Raw genomic sequence first — 24,324 nt, 5'->3', positions numbered from 1 at the left:
TCGAGACTCAGGTCCGTTAGTATGCATTATAAACTATTATAAATTGATATTTTCCTAGAAATATGCTATTCAAAACATATTTTATTTTATTTGCATTCAAATATTTCAATGTTAATTTAACAAATTATACATCTGACCTATTCAGAGGTGTATCAGATACTTCATAGAGAGTTAAAGTGGCTTTTTCAAGTTAGCAATCTGATCCAGATTATTGATTTTCCAAAACTATACCCATTATTATCAAAGTCTTGAAGAAAAAAACATCTAAGTTTTTACTAGGGCATTAGCTCATAAATGAAGGAGAGTGAATTAGAGTAACCCATTAGCTCCTTTCATTATTATTTCATTCTAGAAGATAGAACATCTAAGTCTAAAGTAATAACTAGTATGTGTACTCGTGAAAGACTGATAATTACAATGATAGTTATACACGTAAAATATAGTTTTTATTCTTCTTTATGGAACTTGAATAAAAACCTTCACGAATCCTTCAATGATCAACAAGGTAATGGACATTTCCCATTTTATCGCTTTGGTAACTGGAGTCCATCCTTCAACATCAGGGACATGTCCCAATTCATCCGAATTCAAACGGGATTCCCCTTGAGAGACCTCAATGGAGACTTTTTTAACATGGGAGCTTCCTTTTTTGATGGAAACAATAATTATCATTTCTTAAAATATCCAGGATCCTTTGAAATGAACAACCTTAAAGTTATTGGAACCATTCCATCACGATTCCCCAATCATATTGGATTCTTTCATGCCTATGGAATGACGGAAAACTAATTGATCTTTTGTGAACAACCCTGTGGATTTGATGTGAGACACTTTTGTAACAACCAAAGATCATCAGGAGATTATGGCATGGAGTATATTCAAGGAAAAAGCAATTTCTTCTACATCATGGACAAAAGAACTGGTAGACGCCTGGAACTGAGCTACATGACGGATAAACCATACTTCTTCTACAACTTTGTTAATTGCTACGAGTATGATAACCACGTTGTTATTGATGTCATGGGCTTTGAGGGGACTGATTTCTCTTCATCCATGAGATCTTCTCCCTCTCGATTCTTCCGGGAGAGATACTCCTCATCCAAAATCATGAGATTCCGTATTCCTCTAAGCACCTCCTACAGAGGAATAGAATTGACATATTCCTCCTCCTCCTGCAGAGATTCCTCCATTATGAGTCATGGAAGTAACAGAAACATTCTTCGTCCTCAGTACTTGTTCTGTGAGTCTGAACTGATGTATCCCTGTATCAACCCCAATTACAATTCCAGAAAGTATCAATATACCTATGGTCAGAGTGGAAATTCAATCATTAAATTTGATGTTGAGAAAGGACACACTCTAATATGGAGAGGAGAGAACGAGTTTTGGAGACCATTTAGAAGTATGTTTGTTCCTAATCCATCTGGGCGATATGAGGATGATGGTATTCTCATTACTTGTCTCTCTACTTCTAGAGGAGACTCTACCAAAAACTACATGATTTTCATCGATGCTCATAGTATGAAGGAGGTGTCTTGTGTTCATTTGGACTCCCCATTTCCAATGGGATCCTCTGACTCTTTCTACTGTGAACGTAATAATGGTGACAATGATAGTCTGGGAGTACATAAAATAAAAATGACAGTTGGTATGATTGACTTATTTGGCTAACTACCAGATGATTTTGGGCATTTCCCCCCGGTTTTTGCAAGAAAGGTTGCGTGATACAATAAAGGTAACGACGTGTTTTATATGTTAAAAAAACGAGCAGTGAAAATGTTGGACTTATGTACCAACATAACAAATTAATAAATTTGATTTATTGAATGATTATTGAATTCATAATTAGACAAAAAGGGTTTTTGGATCATACTTTGTATTTTTTAACTATTCCCATAGTTACATTTAAAAAAATAGAAATTTCAAACTGGGATTACTTAAAAAATTATGGTGTAATATTTTTGATTTACAGCTTATCTGAATGATCTTATAAATGTCTTTTATATAACATATCTTTGTCAACCCTAAAGAACAATCATATAACTCAAATACCATCTCCAAAGGTGAGTGTACTACCACAGTACCAAATATTTGCTTTTTGGTTGGAATGAGAGGTCTTGGATTTGCAAGAAATAATTTCATTTTTTTGCTATCTTTTGTCACATGTTAGTTAGAAAATTAAATATTGCTCTATCTGAGCAACATCAGTTTATAACTGAGTTTCATATATTACTAATACAGTTTATTTTCCAAGTGGTAAGTTTACCTGACACTATTTATATTATAAGTATATTTGTATGTCAATTCAGGTGCATGATTAGTAACATTTTTTACATTTTTCAAAATATATATCATTAATAATTCCATTCAATACTTGGCTATATCAAAATTTTGTATAAAAATATTCATTCAAGGACAAGCTATTTTGAAATTCTTAAATAAATTAGTTCCTCTCTCTCTTTCTCATTTTTAAAAGAAGAATTTGAAAGGAAAGAAAAAAATTCAAATGACTAATGATTTCATACGTTGAAAGTATAGACATTTCTATCCATCCATTTCTATACCATTATTACATAATCCTCAAATACATTGGAATAGATTTTTATATGTTTAACTTTTTGAGTTGAAAAAATAAACTTTAAAAAAATATCAAAACGTATTTCATTTGAAATTTCATTTTGCTGTTATAATGGACAGATGTTTAAAAACGAAAAAATAATTATGTATCGTATATAAGGCGCATTTTTTCCTCCTTTTTCCCTAAATTATTTGAGAATTATTTGAAGAAAACACTATGCTATACAATAAATTTAAGTCTTCAGCTCTTACATTTAAGACTTATAATCAAAATGTTTTTAAAATTACTAGAATTTTGTAGGTGATTAATTTACTAGAAATGTCACTGTATAATCATGTTATTGATTTCAACACTCAAATACTCAATTTACAGTTGTTACTAAAAGTTCAAAGACGCTAAAAGATTACTTAACACCGTTTTCCATTTCCCTCGGTGAAAAGAAGATTGAAATAGAAAAAAATGAGTTGTTAGACAACAATTAATTACCTATAAATATCCCCGCTGCATCTGTTGTTTGAACAGATTGAGGAAGCGTGTCGTACAAGACAGATACCATGAACGCTAAATATTTCAAAAGACTCGTGAATATAGCTTCACAGAGGATCAACTATCTTTTTAAATCTGCAACACAGAGAAATCCCTACCAAATTCTGAACGATCTAAACTTGGATAAGGAAGAAAAACCCAAATTGACGACAAAGGGATTTGGGAGTTTGGCATAGTAAGGGTGAAGTAAATTATAAACTTCAGTTAGCAGCAATGAACTTCATCTATACCAAAGGGAAGGAACAAAGATACAAGTGTCATAGAATACAATTTTTATTAAAACACGTGCTAGTCCAGAGTTGGCTTTTTTTTTTTTTTTTTAATGGAATAAATTACTTTGACTTTTGAACTCCGGTCCTGGAAGGAATGCAACTTATAGTTCAAGGTATTACGGCATTATTTTATCTCTGGGGTAGAATGATGTTCAATAATTTCAACGTCAGCTAAAGGAAATAAGTTGATTCCTGTACTTTTTATTACAGCATCAGATAAATCAATCAAAGTTGAACATATTTCTCTAGTTGGAATTGCTGATTATGAATATAAGAAAAACAATCAAATGTGACGTCATCAGATACCCCTTTTGCCAAGTGATACCTTTGCTTAATCATTCAACCTAGTCGCTTCTATGTATTTATTTCTCTGTGGAAACTCTGAATCTTTCAAAATGATCAATTATTTTCTTTAATGTTTGTCATTATTTTCTATTGTTAGACCTTAAATATTTTAATTCAGCTGTCTGAACTCTAAGTAATTTGATAATTAATCAAATCATGTATTATGTAATTTTATAAATTTTGTGTTAATTTATTAGAAATTTTAAAAGGCGAACAATTTTTTTCCCTATAAATTTATACAACGTTATTTAATTAATTATAATTAAGAGCTATTAAAAACATTCTACGCATCGTTAACCGTGCTAATATGATGTTTGTTCGTTGGGACAACTGTCAATTTTTTTTAATGTTCTAAAAGTTGATTGGTTGATTTTAATTTAGCTGTTGCTAAATTTTGAATAATTCACATAAACTATTATTGAATAATAATTATATAGTTGGGGGAAAAGGCTAATTACGAACTGATGTAGACAAGGTTGAAATACACGATAAAGTTAAAGACGTGTCTATTCAAATAAAAGGAATATTTATCATTCTGACTAACTTAATTGCCAATTTTATATCCTTACGATGCTGTATAAAAATGAAGAGAGATGGGATTTGAGTAAGAACGCATGGAGAAGGCGGGAGCAAGCCATATTGTATAACTGAATTAAGATCATTGTTCATATCAGCTGCATTTTATATGATTTTTGGGAGAAGAAAATGAGATACTGCTATGAAGAAGAGAACCTTTTACATTTAAAATAGCATAAGTACAGGGAAAATATTATGTTTTTATTCAAATATATTTATATCTATTTTATTATGCATTTTTAAATCAATTTACACCAATGATAGTTGATAATTCTTCTTTTGGAGGGAGATGTTAACACCCTTACGACGTATTAAATAATGAAAAAAGAAAAAGCACACGCATCAACCGTTTTTCCTGTTCTAATCGCTATACTTAGTTTTTTTAATAATAATATAAATACTTTGTTTGTTTTTTTAATTTGTAATCTGAAGAATGAATAATATTTTTCTCAGCTGATTTTTTTATTATTTAACTTCTGAGTAGTGAACCTCCTTTTCGACTACATTCAATTTTTATTCTAAATCTGATAGAACATGAGCGTGTGTGCTCATACATTCCTTAAGGATTTGTTGCATAGTTCTAATTGTAAGTCCTTTTTGAACTCAGAATAGAATTGAAGATCGACATCAGAGTAATTCTGACCGATGTTTTTGTTTATTTCTTTGACTCCCCTCGCCATAGCTGCTTGTATCTGATCTGATTAAGCCTCATGACAGCAAAACATTCCTCGAATTGTGTGGTGTTGATATTCAATTGTTTTTTTCAGCATGTCCTAAATAAACATGATTTTCCTCCCTAGTTATATGTAGGGGTTTATATTTTATTGCCCTTTTACAGACAAAGTGTGGCATAAATAAATTGGAAAAAATGGATACTTCCATTAACAAAAAGCCTGTGGTCATATTTGTCAAAAAAAAAAAAAAAAAAAAGTATCTTGATATTGCTTCTTTGAGACCAAATTTGTTCATCAATAACATTTTCGACGATTATTCCTGATAAATGAAATAACCTTTTAATGATATTTTTCTATAAGAATAAGTTAAGAAGGAACACAAAGTAAAAGTTATTAACGACTCAGTTAAAGTGAGTAGCAACACAAATTTATGACGAATTGATATCAAGATCCATAGAGAGAGAGTAAACAAAAGTATTTTTTAGTAAAAATATGCAAATAATTCTGATATTTAAAATTAAAAAGCCATCAAAGTAAACTATATGCTCGATACAAATGTAAAAAAATACATTCCAAAATGAGACTACATTTTAGTTTCAAAGAACAGCTATAGAATTAGATGAAACGTTGTATCTATAGGGTAACATTTTCCATACCAGTTTAAATTTCTAGTTTTGCGTCAGGTTTACCCTGTGTTCCTTGAGCTAAAGAGGGAGAGGGAAATCCCAAGGGTAGAGCTGAGGATTTGTTGGGGAGTCCCTATTTGACTCAGAGTATAATTGAGGATCGAAAATGGAGTAATTAATCCCTATTTCCATCCTTGAACAAAGTGTAACTTGCGTATAATTATTTAATCTCAAAGTTGCTCGTAGATAAATGATTGAAACATCATGTCAGCTAAGCGTCTTTCTTCTCAAAAAATCTTCAAATTCTGAGGATTCTAGGTTAATTTTCGGTATCTTTCATTTTATAAACCGAAAATGCTTCGATTTACAACCCTATGAATAAATATTTCACTAGGAATAACCGAGAATCGAACCTACACACATTGAATTCAAAATAAAAAATAACCCTGATTTTGTTGCCCACTGAACTACGTCCTCCATTTTGTAGTTTTAATTAATTGGGCATGAGCTTTTTTACTAATATATATTCGTTCGTTTATAAACAAAGTGACAGAGAATCTTGCGCCAAACAATAAAACTCCCTATAATGCAAAATGAAATTTAATGTTATATAATCTAGTGATGAAATATTATTATTATAGAAAATTATAAAAGAAAGCAATTTTTCATTTATTTATACCTCCTTGCAGAAAATATATATTTTTTTAGTTTGCTCATGCACTATTATGTATATCCTCATAGTTATTAATTTATGGTTTAGATTTGTTTAATAATCAGTTCATAATTGCAATATATTTATCATACATAATATATTAATAAATACGTAAATTATTATTTTAATCTTATATTCATTTAACAGCCCCACTCTCTGAGTGATTTAGCACCTAAGCGTCGAAATTCATGCGGAATTTATCAAATAGTTTCTCATTGACAGAGGATTTGATTTAACAATATGTTATGTACATATTGTCGGAAGAATCATTTGGAATGTATTTGAATAAAAATATGGTTATACTGCATATTGAAATAACTTAACAACATATATTAAGACACTTTTGCAGTCTATGAAAAGACACACTAAAATACCATATTAAACGTGTATTTGTTTTTCCAAAGTCTTGATAGAGGTAATTCATACACCACGTGATTCTTTTTTTATTGTAAATTTTTATATATCTGTTCACAGTCAACCTTTACGGAATTATGTGGTTTTTTCTTTTACACCATGTAATTAAAAAAATATGTAAATTAAAATACAAGCCCCTTCATGACACTATATTCGTCAAGTGGGGCATTATTTGAGTAAACTACTCTTGGCTCAGAAAAGCTCATTCTTGATTAAGCCTTTTTTCTAGTTTTTCAAATTTTTGTCTTCCCCTCTTCCTTATGACGTCATTTATACCATCTTGTCATATTATTTAGGTATACATTATTTTAAGTTGAAACTACTCCGTAACAAGGATAAACGGGGTTTAGCTAATAATAAACGTAATAAGAACCTACATTTAAAACTCTGAAATAAATCCTTTGTGATACTTTTCGTCTCGTGATTACTTTATACATATACGTTATAACTTCCCTCTTCAAGAATATAAGAAAAATGACAATATATGTTTTTCATTTTCAAAAGCTGTTGAGTTAGCAACTACGAAAATCTCTTCAAGAGTGTAAATAAAATAACAACAGCTTTTCAAAAAAAAAACATGTATTGAGTTAGCAACTACAAATATCATCCATAATAATGTTATCATCATCTGTGATTGTAAGGCTCTAAACTAATATATATAATACTTTATATTTAAAATTTAATTGTTATTTCAAAAGAACATCTATTAAGACACTTTTGCAGTATATATAAAAAAAGATGAAATATATTTAGATTTCAGTTTTTAACATTGTAAAGCTTCAGATTATTATAATAAAAAATGCATAAATATAGCCTATGGAAATTTCACCCCCATTTTTAGCTTTCCCTGTATGCTTAAATTATAATTTTCTTATCAAAAATTACTTATCTAAGAACGACTTAGAGTGTTTTCCTGAATTATTTCAGATATAAAGTAGTTTGGAGTTTAATAATAACTTTTTTGAAAGTGTTTACCCAATGCTTCATTTATTCTAATTATATCTATAGACAATAAAAATCTGAGCAATGCAATAATTAAAAGTATAAAAAATGGTTATACCTGAGGTTCAGATTATTAAAAAAATTACATACAATAGGGAGAGTAGAACGAGTCAGAGGATCCCATTGGAAATGGGGAGTCCAAATGAACACAAGACACCTCCTTCATACTATGAGCATCGATGAAAATCATGTAGTTTTTGGTACAGTCTCCTCTAGAAGTAGAGACACAAGTAATGAGAATACCATCATCCTCATATCGCCCAGATGGATTAGGAACAAACATACTTCTAAATGGTCTCCAAAACTCGTTCTCTCCTCTCCATATTAGAGTGTGTCCTTTCTCAACATCAAATTTAATGATTGAATTTCCACTCTGACCATAGGTATATTGATACTTTCTGGAATTGTAATTGGGGTTGATACAGGGATACATCAGTTCAGACTCACAGAACAAGTACTGAGGACGAAGAATGTTTCTGTTACTTCCATGACTCATAATGGAGGAATCTCTGCAGGAGGAGGAGGAATATGTCAATTCCATTCCTCTGTAGGAGGTGCTTAGAGGAATACGGAATCTCATGATTTTGGATGAGGAGTATCTCTCCCGGAAGAATCGAGAGGGAGAAGATCTCATGGATGAAGAGAAATCAGTCCCCTCAAAGCCCATGACATCAATAACAACGTGGTTATCATACTCGTAGCAGTTAACAAAGTTGTAGAAGAAGTATGGTTTATCCGTCATGTAGCTCAGTTCCAGGCGTCTACCAGTTCTTTTGTCCATGATGTAGAAGTAATTGCTTTCTCCTTGCATATACTCCATGCCATAATCTCCTGATAATCTTTGGTTGTTACCAAAGTGTCTCACATCAAATCCACAGGGTTGTTCACAAAAGATCAAATAGTTTTCCGTCATTCCATAGGCATGAAAGAATCCAATATGATTGGGGAATCGTGATGGAATGGTTCCAATAACTTTAAGGTTGTTCATTTCAAAGGATCCTGGATATTTTAGGAAATGATAATTATTGTTTCCATCAGAAAAGGAAGCTCCCATGTTAAAAAAGTCTCCATTGAGGTCTCTCAAGGGAATCCTGTTTGAATTCGGATGAATTGGGATATGTCTCTGATGTTGAAGGATGGACTCTAGTTACCAAAGCGATAAAATGGGAAATGTCCATTACTTTGTTGATCATTGAAGGATTCGTATCTAGGTATAGAAGAGGTAGATTCTTCTTTTTTTTCACCGTAGGTATAGTTGTGACTTCCTTGAGTGGCTCTCAAGCCTCTTTCGGTTCTCATGAACTGAGTCATGAAATTACCTGGATCTTCCATTCTGATGGAGCTCATCATGGATTGAGTTTCAAAAGGTCTCATATCATAAGTTGAGGAACTTCTTCGTCCAGACATCATGTTTCTAAACCATTCAGGGAGTCTTTGACCTCTGAAAGAGTCTCTCATTTCCGTAAAATTGTTACTCCTTTCTCTATTCATGTTGAAGCTTTTGTTTTGTTTTGTTGCTCTTTTGGAGATGAACTGATGATCATTTCATGGAGTGAAGCTTCTTTATATACAATAGACTGGATCACACTTCATTTAATTAGTATGGTTGAATTATCGTACAGAGGGCGACAGACAACACTTCTGTATCGATAGCATTATCCTTTGAAGGTGCTTCCTTACTTTTGATTCAGTATTATTATTCAAATTGATTTTTCCTATGTGTGAAAAGTACCAAGTTGTCTGAATATATCTATAGATATGTAATAATTCCCACATTGAAAGTTAATCTTCATTCGGAGTAGCAATTTGTTATTTATTAGTTACATGACATATAATTGTACAAAAGTGCAAAAATCTGAGTAAATTTTTACACATTTGAATTATTTTTAGATTGTCAATTTATCAATAGAATAGCAATATCCATACTTTTTGGCTATAAATGAGTATTGATTTTATTTTTTTTCAAAATTCCATAAAGAAAATTAAACTTTATTTTACGTGTATAATTATCAGTTTTTGTACATATACTAGTTTTACATTAGACTTAAATTTTTTACATTTCTAGAATGAAAAATGGTGATAATTTCTAATACCTTATTTGTCATGACATCATTTTTTTTTTTTACTTCAAATTGAATTAAAATATGAAATCGCATATATAATTATATAAAATATCCTTTTCGGCCAAATGCCCATATGGATCTTAGTCAAAATAGTGTGTATTGGCAAATTATCATTGGCAAATAGACAATTGCAAATAAAATGTCTTTCGGCAATTGTTTTTTCTGGCAATAGTCAATAGAACAGATTAAAACATATAAAATTTGTTCAAACAAACATTAAAACTATTTTTCTGAAATTAAAACAAGTTTTAATTTGTATAATAATATCTATTGGAAAAACGATTTGGCAATCACTATGATTCTATCGTAAATGGACACAAATAACACCACTCACTTCACAAAATGATCATGGAATTAAAACAAGTTGATGAAAATTAGATTACTAATTAATGAATATTTAAAACTTTTCCAAAATATAATTAAACTTAAAAATATATTTTAATTAGATAATATTTTTTTAGAAAAAACACTACTTTGTAAAAATAAGTTATAATTATTATTTCATATAATTTATTTTATTTTTTTAAGCATGGTCAGCATAAAAGGATTAAAAATATCGTTACTAAAATATTATTATCTTATTTTTCCATAAAAAAAAATCCATCGACTTTTGGTCAAAACAAAATTAAAGAATAATTTTGATAAAAATTCACTGGACAGGCAAATTTTGTACAAAAATGAAATCTGTTTAAAACCACTGTTACGTGATACAATTTTCGGTGGGAGATGGTTCGGAATTTTATTAAGTTTTTATTAATTATCTACAACTAAACACGTTATTATATAGTATTGTTTTTTAAAGAAACGAAATTCAGTCGTGTTTTTTAAAACAATAATTTATTTCATCACTTATAAAAAATATGTAATTTTTGAAGAGGTGAAATTAAATTATTGTTGATTAAAAAAATAATATATATATAAAGATGAGATGAAGCAACAAGGACCACCAATAAGTTCTTAGGATTGAAACTGAACGGATGGAGTTGGTATTTAGTCAAGGTTGCCTTAGTTTACAATTGACCCAAAATTGGAATCTTCAGAGCTTCAACAAGAACAATTGTGGATGGATCGAGAAAGAAAATTGTCTATCTTAATAAGATTTCATTTATTGAAAATACAAAATTAAATAGCAATGCCTGTATCAAGTTACTACATTTTATCAAGCCTAAAACGGAATGACTCGTTTTAATAATTATTTAATTACAGTTTTTGGATTAGTTAATTTACCAAAACTATAATTATGAATTTTCCAATCTACATGTAAAATTTATTAAATCAATTTTTGTTTATCTGTCGTTTAAAGTACTTAACTTAATATTTTATATAAAAAATAAGTGTATAAATTATTTACTGGGGCGCTGCATTACTCAAGAGTCAAGCGTCTAGCTTGAGTCTAGGACTGTTGTTCATATGAAAATTATGAAAGGCATATATCTCGTAAAGGATAAGTACATATTGAAATTCCATTGGAAATTTTTTGTGATCATAATCAATTTTTAATATATTTTCATTTATTTTTTATATTTTTATTACATTTTGTAGGTGAGTGGTTAAAAAATTAGGGTCTCGCCAGTAGGATAAGCATAGTGATTTATAAGAATACATTGTTTTACATAAGGAAATATCTTACTTTTAGAAAATGTACTATCTTTGAAACTGTCTTTAAAATTTCAAAAATTCGAGTTTTGTGTCCGTTAGTTTATTCTTGAAAAATGTATTATAAACTATTATAAATTGATATTTTCCTATTTAAATATGCTATTCAATAATATTTTATTTTATTTGCATTCAAATATTTCAATGTTAATTTAAAAATTATAAATCTGACCTATTCAGAGGTGTATCAGATACTTCATAGAGAGTTAAAGTGGGTTTTTCAAGTTAGCAATATGAACCAAATTATTGATTTTCCAAAACTATTATATAACATTATTATTTTGTCCAGTCTTGAAGAAAAAAAATCCAAGTAAAAAGTAAAAACATTTTTGACAGAGAGTAACCCATTAGATCCTATCATTATTATTTCATTCTAGAAGACAGAACATTTAAGTCTAAAGTAATGCTAAGTATTGTACTCGTTAAAAAATTTATAATTATACACGTAAAATAAAGTTTTTATTCTTCTTTATGGAACTTGAATAAAAATAAAATCAATACTCATTTATAGCCAAAAAGTATGGATATTGCTATTCTATTGATAAATTGACAATCTAAAAATAATTCAAATGTGTAAAAATTTACTCAGATTTTTGCACTTTTGTACAATTATATGTCATGTAACTAATAAATAACAAATTGCTATTCCGAATGAAGATTAACTTTCAATGTGGGAATTATTACATATCTAAGTATATTCAGACAACTTCGTAATTTTCACACATAGGAAAAATCAATTTGAATAATAATATTGAATCAAAAAGTAAGGAAGCACCTTCAAAGGATAATGCTATCGATACAGAAGTGTTGTCTTTCACCCTCTGTACGATAATTCAACCATACTAATTAAATGAAGTGTGATCCAGTCTATTGTATATAAAGAAGCTTCACTCCATGAAATGATCATCAGTTCATCTCCAAAAGAGCAACAAAAGCTTCAACATGAATAGAGAAATGAGTAACAATTTCACGGAAATGAGAGACTCTTTCAGAGGTCAAAGACTCCCTGAATGGTTTAGAAACATGATGTCTGGACGAAGAAGTTCCTCAACTTATGATATGAGACCTTTTGAAACTCAATCCATGATGAGCTCCATCAGAATGGAGGATCCAGGTAATTTCATGACTCAGTTCATGAGAACCGAAAGAGGCTTGAGAGCCACTCAAGGAAGTCACAACTATACCTACGGTGAAAAAAAAGAAGAATCTACCTCTTCTATACCTAGATACGAATCCTTCAATGATCAACAAAGTAATGGACATTTCCCATTTTATCGCTTTGGTAACTGGAGTCCATCCTTCAACATCAGAGACATGTCCCAATTCATCCGAATTCAAACAGGATTCCCCTTGAGAGACCTCAATGGAGACTTTTTAACATGGGAGCTTCCTTTTTTGATGGAAACAATAATTATCATTTCCTAAAATATCCAGGATCCTTTGAAATGAACAACCTTAAAGTTATTGGAACCATTCCATCACGATTCCCCAATCATATTGGATTCTTTCATGCCTATGGAATGACGGAAAACTATTTGATCTTTTGTGAACAACCCTGTGGATTTGATGTGAGACACTTTGGTAACAACCAAAGATTATCAGGAGATTATGGCATGGAGTATATGCAAGGAGAAAGCAATTACTTCTACATCATGGACAAAAGAACTGGTAGACGCCTGGAACTGAGCTACATGACGGATAAACCATACTTCTTCTACAACTTTGTTAACTGCTACGAGTATGATAACCACGTTGTTATTGATGTCATGGGCTTTGAGGGGACTGATTTCTCTTCATCCATGAGATCTTCTCCCTCTCGATTCTTCCGGGAGAGATACTCCTCATCCAAAATCATGAGATTCCGTATTCCTCTAAGCACCTCCTACAGAGGAATGGAATTGACATATTCCTCCTCCTCCTGCAGAGATTCCTCCATTATGAGTCATGGAAGTAACAGAAACATTCTTCGTCCTCAGTACTTGTTCTGTGAGTCTGAACTGATGTATCCCTGTATCAACCCCAATTACAATTCCAGAAAGTATCAATATACCTATGGTCAGAGTGGAAATTCAATCATTAAATTTGATGTTGAGAAAGGACACACTCTAATATGGAGAGGAGAGAACGAGTTTTGGAGACCATTTAGAAGTATGTTTGTTCCTAATCCATCTGGGCGATATGAGGATGATGGTATTCTCATTACTTGTGTCTCTACTTCTAGAGGAGACTGTACCAAAAACTACATGATTTTCATCGATGCTCATAGTATGAAGGAGGTGTCTTGTGTTCATTTGGACTCCCCATTTCCAATGGGATCCTCTGACTCGTTCTACTCTCCCTATTGTATGTAATTTTTTTAATAATCTGAACGAACCTCAGGTATAAGCATTTTTGTACTTTTAATTATTGCATTGCTCAGATTTTTATTGTCTATAGATATAATTAGAATAAATGAAGCATTGGGTAAACACTTTCAAAAAAGTTATTATTAAACTCCAAACTACTTTATATCTGAAATAATTCAGGAAATTGGAGTGAGGCCTGAAAACATGTCTATCCTTGTTAAGGAGTAGTTTCAACTTAAAACTATTTATACCTAAATAATATGACGAGATGGTATAAATGACGTCATGAGTCAGAGGGGAAGACAAAATATTGAAAAAATACAAAAGTTTCAATCAAGAATAAACTTTTTGAGCCAAAAGTAGTTTGTCAAAAAATACCTCACTTGACGAATATAGTATCATGAAGGGGCCTGCATTTTATTTTATACATTTTTTTAAGCACATATAACCACATAAGTCCATAGAGGGGACTGTGAACGTAGATATACAAATCTATAATAAAAAAACCCGTGGTGTATGAATTGCAATTCCAAATGATTCTTCCGATAATATGTACATAACATATTATTATATCAAATCCTCTGTCAATGATAAATTCCGCGTGAATTTCGACGCTTAGGTGCTAAATCACGCAAAGAGTGGGGCTGTTAAATGAATATAAGATTAAAATAAGATTTTACGTATTTATTAATATATTATATATGATAAATATATTGCAATTATGAACTGATTATTAAACAAATCTAAACCGTAAATTAATAACTATGAGGATATACATAATAGTGCATGAGCAAACTAAAAAAATATATTTTCCGCAAGGAGGTATAAATAAATAAAAAATTATTTTCCTTTTTAATTTTCAATTAAAATAATAATTCATAACTAAATGTGTTATATAATATTAAAGTTTTTTTTGTCATATGGGGAGTTTTATTGTTTGGCCGCAAGATGGAGTCACTCTCGGTCACTTTGTTTATAAATGAATATACATAAGTAAACAAAGCTCACAGCATGCAAAGCATTCATTACCAATAAAGAAAAGGGTCTCTTCTTTCGAAAATCTCTCTTTTAAAATATTCTTTAGTCTACTTTTATTAAACATCTCTGGGTCATGAGCACTACGCGCATGCCTACATGAGAAATATCAGATTATTTTTTGTGTTCACAAATATTGACCAAATTCATTGAAAAATAATGTTTGCGGTTTGATGAACCACTCAGAAATAGGTGACTTTATCTGTGGTTTCTTTTTATCTGAATATGAGTGCCATCTACTATACCACAAGTTCCTGGCATACCTGTGTTGAAAAATAACTATTGGGAAATATTTTGGGGTCCTTCAATACTCGGAGATTTGACGAATTCAGATTTCCTTTCCGAGAGGACCCTTATTACTTCATTGAAAAACTGATTAACAACGGCACAATGATATCCACTTGTACGAAGATTTGAAGGAAAATTACCAGACAATGAATGGCGGGGATTACAACCAGATTATTTCCTTCCTGTTGTCTCTAAAGTTGAGCCAGTAGAATATCAAGGATCATGCGAAAATATTCCTTCCTAACCCGAACGTTACTCTGAAATAGACTTGTAGATGAATACTATGAATGTTCATACATAATGGATTTTCTATCAGTTTTCTGAAATTTAATGACACTCCTGGTGATTTGTCCAGGAGTTACCCCACTTAAAATTAAGTTGAGCTTAAATTTAAATGTAGTGATGTTATAAGTTTAAAAGAGAGCCGGGTTGGTGTAACCGAGGCTTAAACTTTTATGTGTTTTCTACATGAGTTCCTTTAATTATATTTGTTATATACAAATGACAGGAATATTAAATAAACATACCTAAATTCAGTTGGTCAAAGAAATTCAATTGGATTTAATAGATCCTTAAGTAATTGACAAGGTCATGATGCCTCTCCAAATGAAGCTCCAAGTTCATGTGTGTAACACATAAATTCTCTGAAGGCTTGAGCTTCTAGCTTTGAATTCGAAGTATTTTTTTTATTTGAATAAAAACTCATAATTAAACCTTTCCGTAATATTTTTGTTTTGAGTCGTCCACACCAAATTACAATCAAAGTTATCAGTAAAAAGTATAAAATATTTACTATTTTCGAAATGGAACTCTGAATTTTATACCATCTAACAGTAAGTATTCATTTTTTTAAATCTAATCATAAAATGTGATTCTATTTTAGCTAAAAATATCAAGAATTTTGATACACAACTCATTAAATGGCACGAACAAGTGCTTAAATGGTCACAACAACGTGGGTAGTAGCTTTGGATAGTTTACATTTAGTTTGTCTGACAATACTTTCTTCATGTATAGACTTGGGTATGATCTTTAGGATTTCCACTGTTACATAGTCAATAAATATAACTTTTTTATCACTTAAGGATTAGCAATATGGTTGATAAGCTCCAAGAAATGGTGTTCAGAAAACTCATAAAAGGCCTAAACAAATTTTTATGATGGATTTAATTCTAATATTTTTTTTATTAGTATATTTATTGTCTAATTTTATGATTTTGACATTTACTTTATTATTAATAATTATTTGGATCTCATCGGTAGAGATATACCTATCCTGTGTACAATTGTATATAGCAAATTCCATATGAAGAAAAAGGGGTGATGATCTTTTTCATTAATCTCCACGTCTGGCTTGTATTTTGCAAACTAAAGTGATGACATATTTAACTGGATTCCTATGTCAGAACAGGAAAATATTATTTGGATCAATCTATTATTTCAATATTCTGTATTTAAAATGTATTGTTATTACTAGTTATATTATTCTATTTGTTATATTTTGTATATTTAACATAAATGTATGATGGTTTATTTTTTAGTATGTATATTATTTTTAATTTAAACCTGCTTTTTTAAACTCGGAACTTTAAATATATTTCGAAATACTCTACTTTGTCGTTTCATTAGTTATTATTCTGAGAATATGGTTCATAATAAATTACAATTTTCATGGAGTGGGACGTTTTCAAATCTACTGTAATGGATAAAAAGCGTCTAAGTAAATTATACATAGAATATCTTCATTAAACATTATGCTAATAAATACATTCGTTATACCCTCAAAAATCATATGAAAGCAGGCAGCTGATAATCACATCAGTTTTTTAGACAATGATACCATAAGTATTTCCCCCTCCCCTTCTCCTAGCACTCGTTTTTCTCTACAGGATTATCAACTTTAGTTATGGTTATGGTTGTGGGAATCGTGTTTTGCGCAAGCCAAAGGATGAATAGATAACTTATGCACGAAATCTTAAGAATAGAAATGAGGCAATAAAGTAACAAATTATTTAAAAAATATTGTTAATATTTACGTATTGGCAATTAAATGATAACAAAACATTAATTTCATTTGGTGATCAATAATTCCCTCAATTCCTTAGTACTTAGTTTGGACCTCCTTTTCGTATTGATGATATTCATCATACTAAACAAATTGACAATTCGAGTATTTTTGTCAGGTTTTCACTTGTTGAGAGTTGCTTTAGTTTTGTGTAGCCAGGATTCTTTTGAATCACTTCTCTTAACTTGGTCTTGAATGGCTCTTCCATGAGTCAGATTTTCTACTATGGTTAGGCTGGTAAGAAGAGACAATCTTTCCTCACGCCATTATGAACCATATTCTCAGAATAATAGTTAATGAAACGACAAAGTAGAGTATTTCAAAATATATTTGAAGTTTCAAATTTAAAAAATATGCTTAAATTCAATATAATATACGTACTAAAAAATAAACCATCATACATTTATTTTAAATATACAAAACCAACAATTTTAATCATATAACTAATAATAACCATCAATTATAAATATAGAATATTGAAATAATAGAATGATCCAAATAATATTTTCTTGTTCTGATATGAATTCAGTTAGATATGTCATAACTTCAAGTTGCCAAACACAAACCAGACGTTGAGTTTAATCAAAAAGATAATCTCTTCATGTTGAAGTTGCTATATACAATTGTGCACAGGATATATATATCTATACCGATGAGATCTAAATAATTATTAATTATAAAGTAAATGTCAAAATCATTAAATTTAGACAATATACTAAATATGCTAATAAAAGCTAATTATGTAGTAATGTCTGGCGATATTACTCCTTTATTAAGGGCACCAAAAAGAGCCCCCCTTATTTATACTTGTATAACAGCACACTATTATCATGAAGGGTACGCACAATTGCTAATTATAATGCTACACCCAATGTAACTACCACCGCTGTTGTGACCATTTAAGCAGTTGTTTTTGTCTTTTATGAGTTTTCTGAACACCTTTTCTTGGATCTTATCAACCATAGCGAATCCTTGAGTGATAAAAAAGTAATATTTATTGACTATGTAATAGTGGAAAGCCTAATGATCATACCCAAGTCTTTAAGTGAAGAAACTAATGTCAGACAAATTAGTTGCGAACCATCCAAAGTTACTACCCCCGTTGTAGTGACCATTTAAGCACTTGTTCGTGCAATTTATTGAGTTGTGTATCAAAATTCTTGATATTTTTAGCTAAAATGGAATCATATTTTATGATTAGATTTTAAAACTTACTGTTAGATGGCACAAAATTCAGAGAGCCATTTCGTAATTTGGTGTGGTTGACTCTAAACATGCTGAAAATTATCTTAACTTCACAATTTAAAATGGGGTATTTCTATAAATGACATCATTACCAACATCCTCCATTTAATAATAATGGTTCTTCGGCGAGGGAAGAATTTACCCGTGTATTTTTCCATATTTTTTTTGAACGTAGGATGATTAGTAATGGATAAGGTTATATACATGCAATAAACATCTTTGTGATATCAAAGTTAAAGTCTGACTTGATGCATTCATAGTTAACTTGATTTTATAGATGAATATTCTTACTCTTGATATGAGATGAGGATAATGATTATAATTAATAATATAACGTTTTATAAGTTTATAGGCAAAAAAATTGTTGGACATTTAATATCTCTAATAAATTAACACAGAATTTATAAATTTGCATAATATATGATTTTATTAATTATCAAATTACTTAGAGTTCAGACAGCTGAATTAAAATATTTAAGGTCTAACAATAGATAATTATGACAAACATTAGAGAAAATAATGGATCATCTTGAAAGATTCAGAGTTTCCACAGAGATATAAATACATAGAGGCGACTAGGTTGAATGATTAAGCAAAGGTATCACTTGGCAAAAGGGGTATCTGATGACGTCACATTTGTTTGTTTTTCTTACATTCATAATCAGCAATTCCAACTAGAAAAATATGTTCAACTTTGATTGATTTATCTGATGCTGTAATAAAAAGTACAGGAATCAACTTATTTCCTTTAGCTGACGTTGAAATTATTGAACATCATTCTACCCCAGAGATAAAATAATGCCGTAATACCTTGAACTATAAGTTGCATTCCTTCCAGGACCGGAGTTCAAAAGTCAAAGTAATTTATTCCATAAGAAATTTAAAAAAAATCGCCAACTCTGGACTAGCACGTGTTTTAATAAAAATTGTATTCTATGACACTTGTATCTTTGTTCCTTCCCTTTGGTATAGATGAAGTTCATTGCTGCTAACTGAAGTTTATAATTTACTTCACCCTTACTATGCCAAACTCCCAAATCCCTTTGTCGTCAATTTGGGGTTTTCTTCCTTATCCAAGTTTAGATCGTTCAGAATTTGGTAGGGATTTCTCTGTGTTGCAGATTTAAAAAGATAGTTGATCCTCTGTGAAGCTATATTCACGAGTCTTTTGAAATATTTAGCGTTCATGGTATCTGTCTTGTACGACACGCTTCCTCAATCTGTTCAAACAACAGATGCAGCGTGGATATTTATAGGTAATTAATTGTTGTCTAACAACTCATTTTTTTCTATTTCAATCTTCTTTTCACCGAGGGAAATGGAAAACGGTGTTAAGTTATCTTTTAGCGTCTTTGAATTTTTTGTAACAACTGTAAATTGAGCATTTGAGTGTTGAAATCAATAACATGATTATACAGTAAAATTTCTAGTAAATTAATCACCTGCAAAATTCCTCTTGTGACATTTTATTCTCATTTTGAAGAGGAAGAGCAATGACTCAAAGACTTACGGGTAGACCAGTCTTTAATAAGTCTTAAATTTAAGAGCTGAAGATTTCATTTATTATATAGCATACTGTTTTCTTCAAATAATTCTCAAATTATTTGGGTAAAAAGGAGAAAAAAATGCGCCTTATATACGATACATAATTTTTTTTTCTTTTTAAACATCTGTCCATTATAACAGCATAATGAAATTTCAAGGGAAATACGTTTTGATATTTTTTTAAGTTTATTTTTTCAACTCAAAAAGTTAAATATATATATAAAAAATCTATTCCAATGTATTTGAGGATTACGAAAGAAGAAAACATTTTCCATAAAAAAAATTGTCAAATTATTGACGTTGAGTGACCTCTAAATATATATTCGTTTCTGTAATATATTGATTTACGTAATGAAATAAACAAATTTAAGGGGTAAGACTAACAAAAATTTAAATCATTTTGTTCAGTATAGATTTAAATTGTTACTTTATAGTACCTATCATTTTATAAGTAACAATCTGTAGTACATGACATTACTAGGAGTAATTAATCGTCATATAACACAGAGGTTCTCAGCCTGTTTTTAGTGCTGTACCCCTATTAAAATATTTATTTAAACCAAAAACCAGCACAAAGCATTTTTAGGTTCAGTGACAGGCGTATCCGCAAGATTATATTTTGGAGGAGGGGTGAATTTTTATTTGAAAAAGTCCATAAATTGAGATGCAACAACTAAATTTTGGAAAAAAATTTCAAAAATCCGCATCTATTCACAAAAATTTAATATTTTGCGAAAAAAATTCTATAAAATTCAAATATTCAATTTTATAAGAATAATTTAAAAATTCATAGCTATTCACAGAAAATTAAATTATTCCTTAATTAGGGGGGGGGCTACAGTCCGCCCAGCCCACACCCTGCACAAGCCCCTGAGTTATGTACCACTTGTAAAATTATCTTTCAAAATCTCAAGTACCCTCTGGAATGCCTCCAAGTATCCCAAGGGATATGCCTACCCCATTTGAGAACCACTTGACTAATAGACACACTTTGATTTAATATCAAAGATAACTCTTCAACAAAAATTCAGAATTTATATAGTGTATCCACAAGTGTGTGTGTTCATGAAATCCTAAGAGTAAAGCTGAGGATTTGTAGGCGAGTCCCTATTGGACTCAAGGTATAATTGAGGATCAAAAATGGAGTAATTAATCCCTTTTTCCATCCTTGAACAAAGTGTAACTTGCGTATAATTCTTCAATCTCAATGTTGCTTGTATTTAAATTATTGAAGCATCATGTCAGCTAAGAGTCTTTCTTCCTAAAAATTCTTCAAATTGTGAGATTACCATGTTAATTTTCGGTCTCTTTCATTTTATAAACCAAAAATGCTAACGAAATAAAACCTATGAATCATTATTTCTCAAGGAACGACCGAGAATCAAACATACACACATTGAATTCAAAATAAAAAGTAACCCTGATCTTGTTGCCTACTGAACTACGTCCTCCATTTTGTAATTTAAATTAATTGGGCATGAGCTTTGTTTACTTATGTATATTCGTTTTTAAACAAAGTGACAGAGAGTCTTGCGCCAAACAATAAAACTCCCTATAATGCAAAATGAAATTTAATGTTATATAATCTAGTGATGAAATATTATTATTATAGAAAATTATAAAAGAAAGCAATTTTTCATTTATTTATACCTCCTTGCAGAAAATATATATTTTTTTAGTTTGCTCCTGCACTATTATGTATATCCTCATAGTTATTAATTTATGGTTTAGATTTGTTTAATAATCAGTTCATATTTATAATACATAATATATTAATAAATACGTAAATTCTTATTTTAATCTTATATTCATTTAACAGCCCCACTCTCTGAGTGATTTAGCACCTAAGCGTCGAAATTCACGCGGAATTCATCAAATAGTTTCTCATTGACAGAGGATTTGATTTAACAATATGTTATGTACATATTATCGAAAGAATCATTTGGAATGTATTTGAGTATAAATATGGTTATACTGTATATTGAAATATCTTAACAACATATATTAAGACACTTTTGCAGTATATGAAAAGACACATTAAAATACCATATTCAAAGTCTATTTGTTTTTCCAAAGTCTTGATAGAGGCAATTCATACACCACGTGGTTCTTTTTTATTATAGATTTTTATATCTCCGTTTCTCAGTCACCAATTATGGAATTATGTGGTTTTTTTCGTTTAAACCATGTACTTAAAACAATGTCTAAAATAAAATGCAACCCCCTTCATGATACTATATTCGTCAAAAGTAGCATTATTTGATGAAGCTACTTTTGGCTCAGAAAAGTTCATTCTTGATTGAGCCTTTTTTCTATTTTTTCAAATTTATGTCTTAGACTACTTAGAGTGCTTATCTGAATTATTTCAGATATAAAGTAGTTTGGAGTTTAATAATAACTTTTTTGAAAGTGTTACCAATTGCTTCATTTATTCTAATTATATCTATAGACAATAAAAATCTGAGCAATGCAATAATTAAAAGTACAAAAAATGCTTATACCTGAGGTTCGTTCAGATTATTAAAAAAATTACATACAATAGGGAGAGTAGAAAGAGTCAGAGGATCCCATTGGAAATGGGGAGTCCAAATGAACACAAGACACCTCCTTCATACTATGAGCATCGATGAAAATCATGTAGCTTTTGGTACAGTCTCCTCTAGAAGTAGAGACACAAGTAATGAGAATACCATCATCCTCATATCGCCCAGATGGATTAGGAACAAACATACTTCTAAATGGTCTCCAAAACTCGTTCTCTCCTCTCCATATTAGAGTGTGTCCTTTCTCAACATCAAATTTAATGATTGAATTTCCACTCTGACCATAGGTATATTGATACTTTCTGGAATTGTAATTGGGGTTGATACAGGGATACATCAGTTCAGACTCACAGAACAAGTACTGAGGACGAAGAATGTTTCTGTTACTTCCATGACTCATAATGGAGGAATCTCTGCAGGAGGAGGAGGAATATGTCAATTCCATTCCTCTGTAGGAGGTGCTTAGAGGAATACGGAATCTCATGATTTTGGATGAGGAGTATCTCTCCCGGAAGAATCGAGAGGGAGAAGATCTCATGGATGAAGATAAATCAGTCCCCTCAAAGCCCATGACATCAATAACAACGTGGTTATCATACTCGTAGCAGTTAACAAAGTTGTAGAAGAAGTATGGTTTATCCGTCATGTAGCTCAGTTCCAGGCGTCTACCAGTTCTTTTGTCCATGATGTAGAAGTAATTGCTTTCTCCTTGCATATACTCCATGCCATAATCTCCTGATAATCTTTGGTTGTTACCAAAGTGTCTTACATCAAATCCACAGGGTTGTTCACAAAAGATCAAATAGTTTTCCGTCATTCCATAGGCATGAAAGAATCCAATATGATTGGGGAATCGTGATGGAATGGTTCCAATAACTTTAAGGTTGTTCATTTCAAAGGATCCTGGATATTTTAGGAAATGATAATTATTGTTTCCATCAGAAAGGGAAGCTCCCATGTTAAAAAAGTCTCCATTGAGGTCTCTCAAGGAATCCTGTTTGAATTCGGATGAATTGGGATATGTCTCTGATGTTGAAGGATGGACTCCAGTTACCAAAGCGATAAAATGGGAAATGTCCATTACCTTGTTGATCATTGAAGGATTCGTATCTAGGTATAGAAGAGGTAGATTCTTCTTTCCTTTCATCGTAGGTATAGTTGTGACTTCCTTGAGTGGCTCTCAAGCCTCTTTCGTTTCTCATGAACTGAGTCATGAAATTACCTGGATCTTCCATTCTGATGGAGCTCATCATGGATTGAGTTTCAAAAGGTCTCATATCATAAGTTGAGGAACTTCTTCGTCCAGACATCATGTTTCTAAACCATTCAGGGAGTCTTTGACCTCTGAAAGAGTCTCATTTCCGTAAAATTGTTACTCCTTTCTCTATTCATGTTGAAGCTTTTGTTTTGTTTTGTTGCTCTTTTGGAGATGAACTGATGATCATTTCATGGAGTGAAGCTTCTTTATATACAATAGACTGGATCACACTTCATTTAGTTAGTATGGTTGAATGATCGTACAGAGGGCGACAGCACTTCTGTATCGATAGCATTATCCTTTGAAGGTGCTTCCTTACTTTTGATTCAGTATTATTATTCAAATTGATTTTTCCTATGTGTGAAAATTACGAAGTTGTCTGAATATACTTAGATATGTAATAATTCCCACATTGAAAGTTAATCTTCATTCGGAATAGCAATTTGTTATTTATTAGTTACATGACATATAATTGT

The 24,324-nt window shown here is 30.7% G+C and overlaps 4 protein-coding genes across 4 annotated transcripts; 2 read left to right on the top strand and 2 right to left on the bottom strand.

The window, feature by feature from the left end:
• The first annotated feature begins 906 nt into the window (after positions 1-906).
• On the top strand, positions 907-2,317 carry LOC121128396 (beta,beta-carotene 15,15'-dioxygenase-like). The gene is made up of 2 exons (XM_040723976.1): positions 907-1,594; positions 2,310-2,317. Exons 1-2 carry the CDS (start codon positions 907-909, stop codon positions 2,315-2,317), a joined length of 696 nt encoding a protein of 231 aa, XP_040579910.1.
• Positions 2,318-7,827: 5,510 nt separating this feature from the next.
• LOC121128395 (beta,beta-carotene 15,15'-dioxygenase-like) lies at positions 7,828-8,799 on the bottom strand. The gene has a single exon (XM_040723974.1). The coding sequence runs from the start codon at positions 8,797-8,799 to the stop codon at positions 7,828-7,830; it is 972 nt and encodes a 323-aa protein (XP_040579908.1).
• A 3,667-nt stretch (positions 8,800-12,466) lies between these two features.
• LOC121128394 (beta,beta-carotene 15,15'-dioxygenase-like) lies at positions 12,467-13,875 on the top strand. Its single transcript, XM_040723973.1, has 2 exons — positions 12,467-12,806; positions 12,959-13,875. The coding sequence occupies exons 1-2, from the start codon at positions 12,467-12,469 to the stop codon at positions 13,873-13,875; spliced, it is 1,257 nt and encodes a 418-aa protein (XP_040579907.1).
• An 8,701-nt stretch (positions 13,876-22,576) lies between these two features.
• On the bottom strand, positions 22,577-23,903 carry LOC121128393 (beta,beta-carotene 15,15'-dioxygenase-like). Its single transcript, XM_040723972.1, has 2 exons — positions 23,675-23,903; positions 22,577-23,616 (listed from the first exon to the last, which is right to left on the bottom strand). The coding sequence occupies exons 1-2, from the start codon at positions 23,901-23,903 to the stop codon at positions 22,577-22,579; spliced, it is 1,269 nt and encodes a 422-aa protein (XP_040579906.1).
• Positions 23,904-24,324: the final 421 nt, after the last annotated feature.

This window comes from Lepeophtheirus salmonis, chromosome 13, assembly GCF_016086655.4.
Source record: "Lepeophtheirus salmonis chromosome 13, UVic_Lsal_1.4, whole genome shotgun sequence".
Lineage (NCBI taxonomy): Eukaryota > Metazoa > Arthropoda > Copepoda > Siphonostomatoida > Caligidae > Lepeophtheirus > Lepeophtheirus salmonis.
This window is presented reverse-complemented; position numbering and strand designations above follow the sequence as displayed.

Bases quoted from the DNA above. Each gene is read 5' to 3' on its own strand.
- LOC121128395 (XM_040723974.1), bottom strand. From the start codon at position 8,799: ATGGGAGCTTCCTTTTCTGATGGAAACAATAATTATCATTTCCTAAAA.
- LOC121128394 (XM_040723973.1), top strand. From the start codon at position 12,467: ATGAATAGAGAAATGAGTAACAATTTCACGGAAATGAGAGACTCTTTC. The intron at 12,807-12,958 runs GTAACTGGAGTC...TAAAATATCCAG, and splicing joins TTTCCCATTTTATCGCTTTG to GATCCTTTGAAATGAACAAC.
- LOC121128396 (XM_040723976.1), top strand. From the start codon at position 907: ATGGACAAAAGAACTGGTAGACGCCTGGAACTGAGCTACATGACGGAT.
- LOC121128393 (XM_040723972.1), bottom strand. From the start codon at position 23,903: ATGATGTCTGGACGAAGAAGTTCCTCAACTTATGATATGAGACCTTTT. The intron at 23,617-23,674 runs GTAATGGACATT...CTTCAACATCAG, and splicing joins ATCCTTCAATGATCAACAAG to AGACATATCCCAATTCATCC.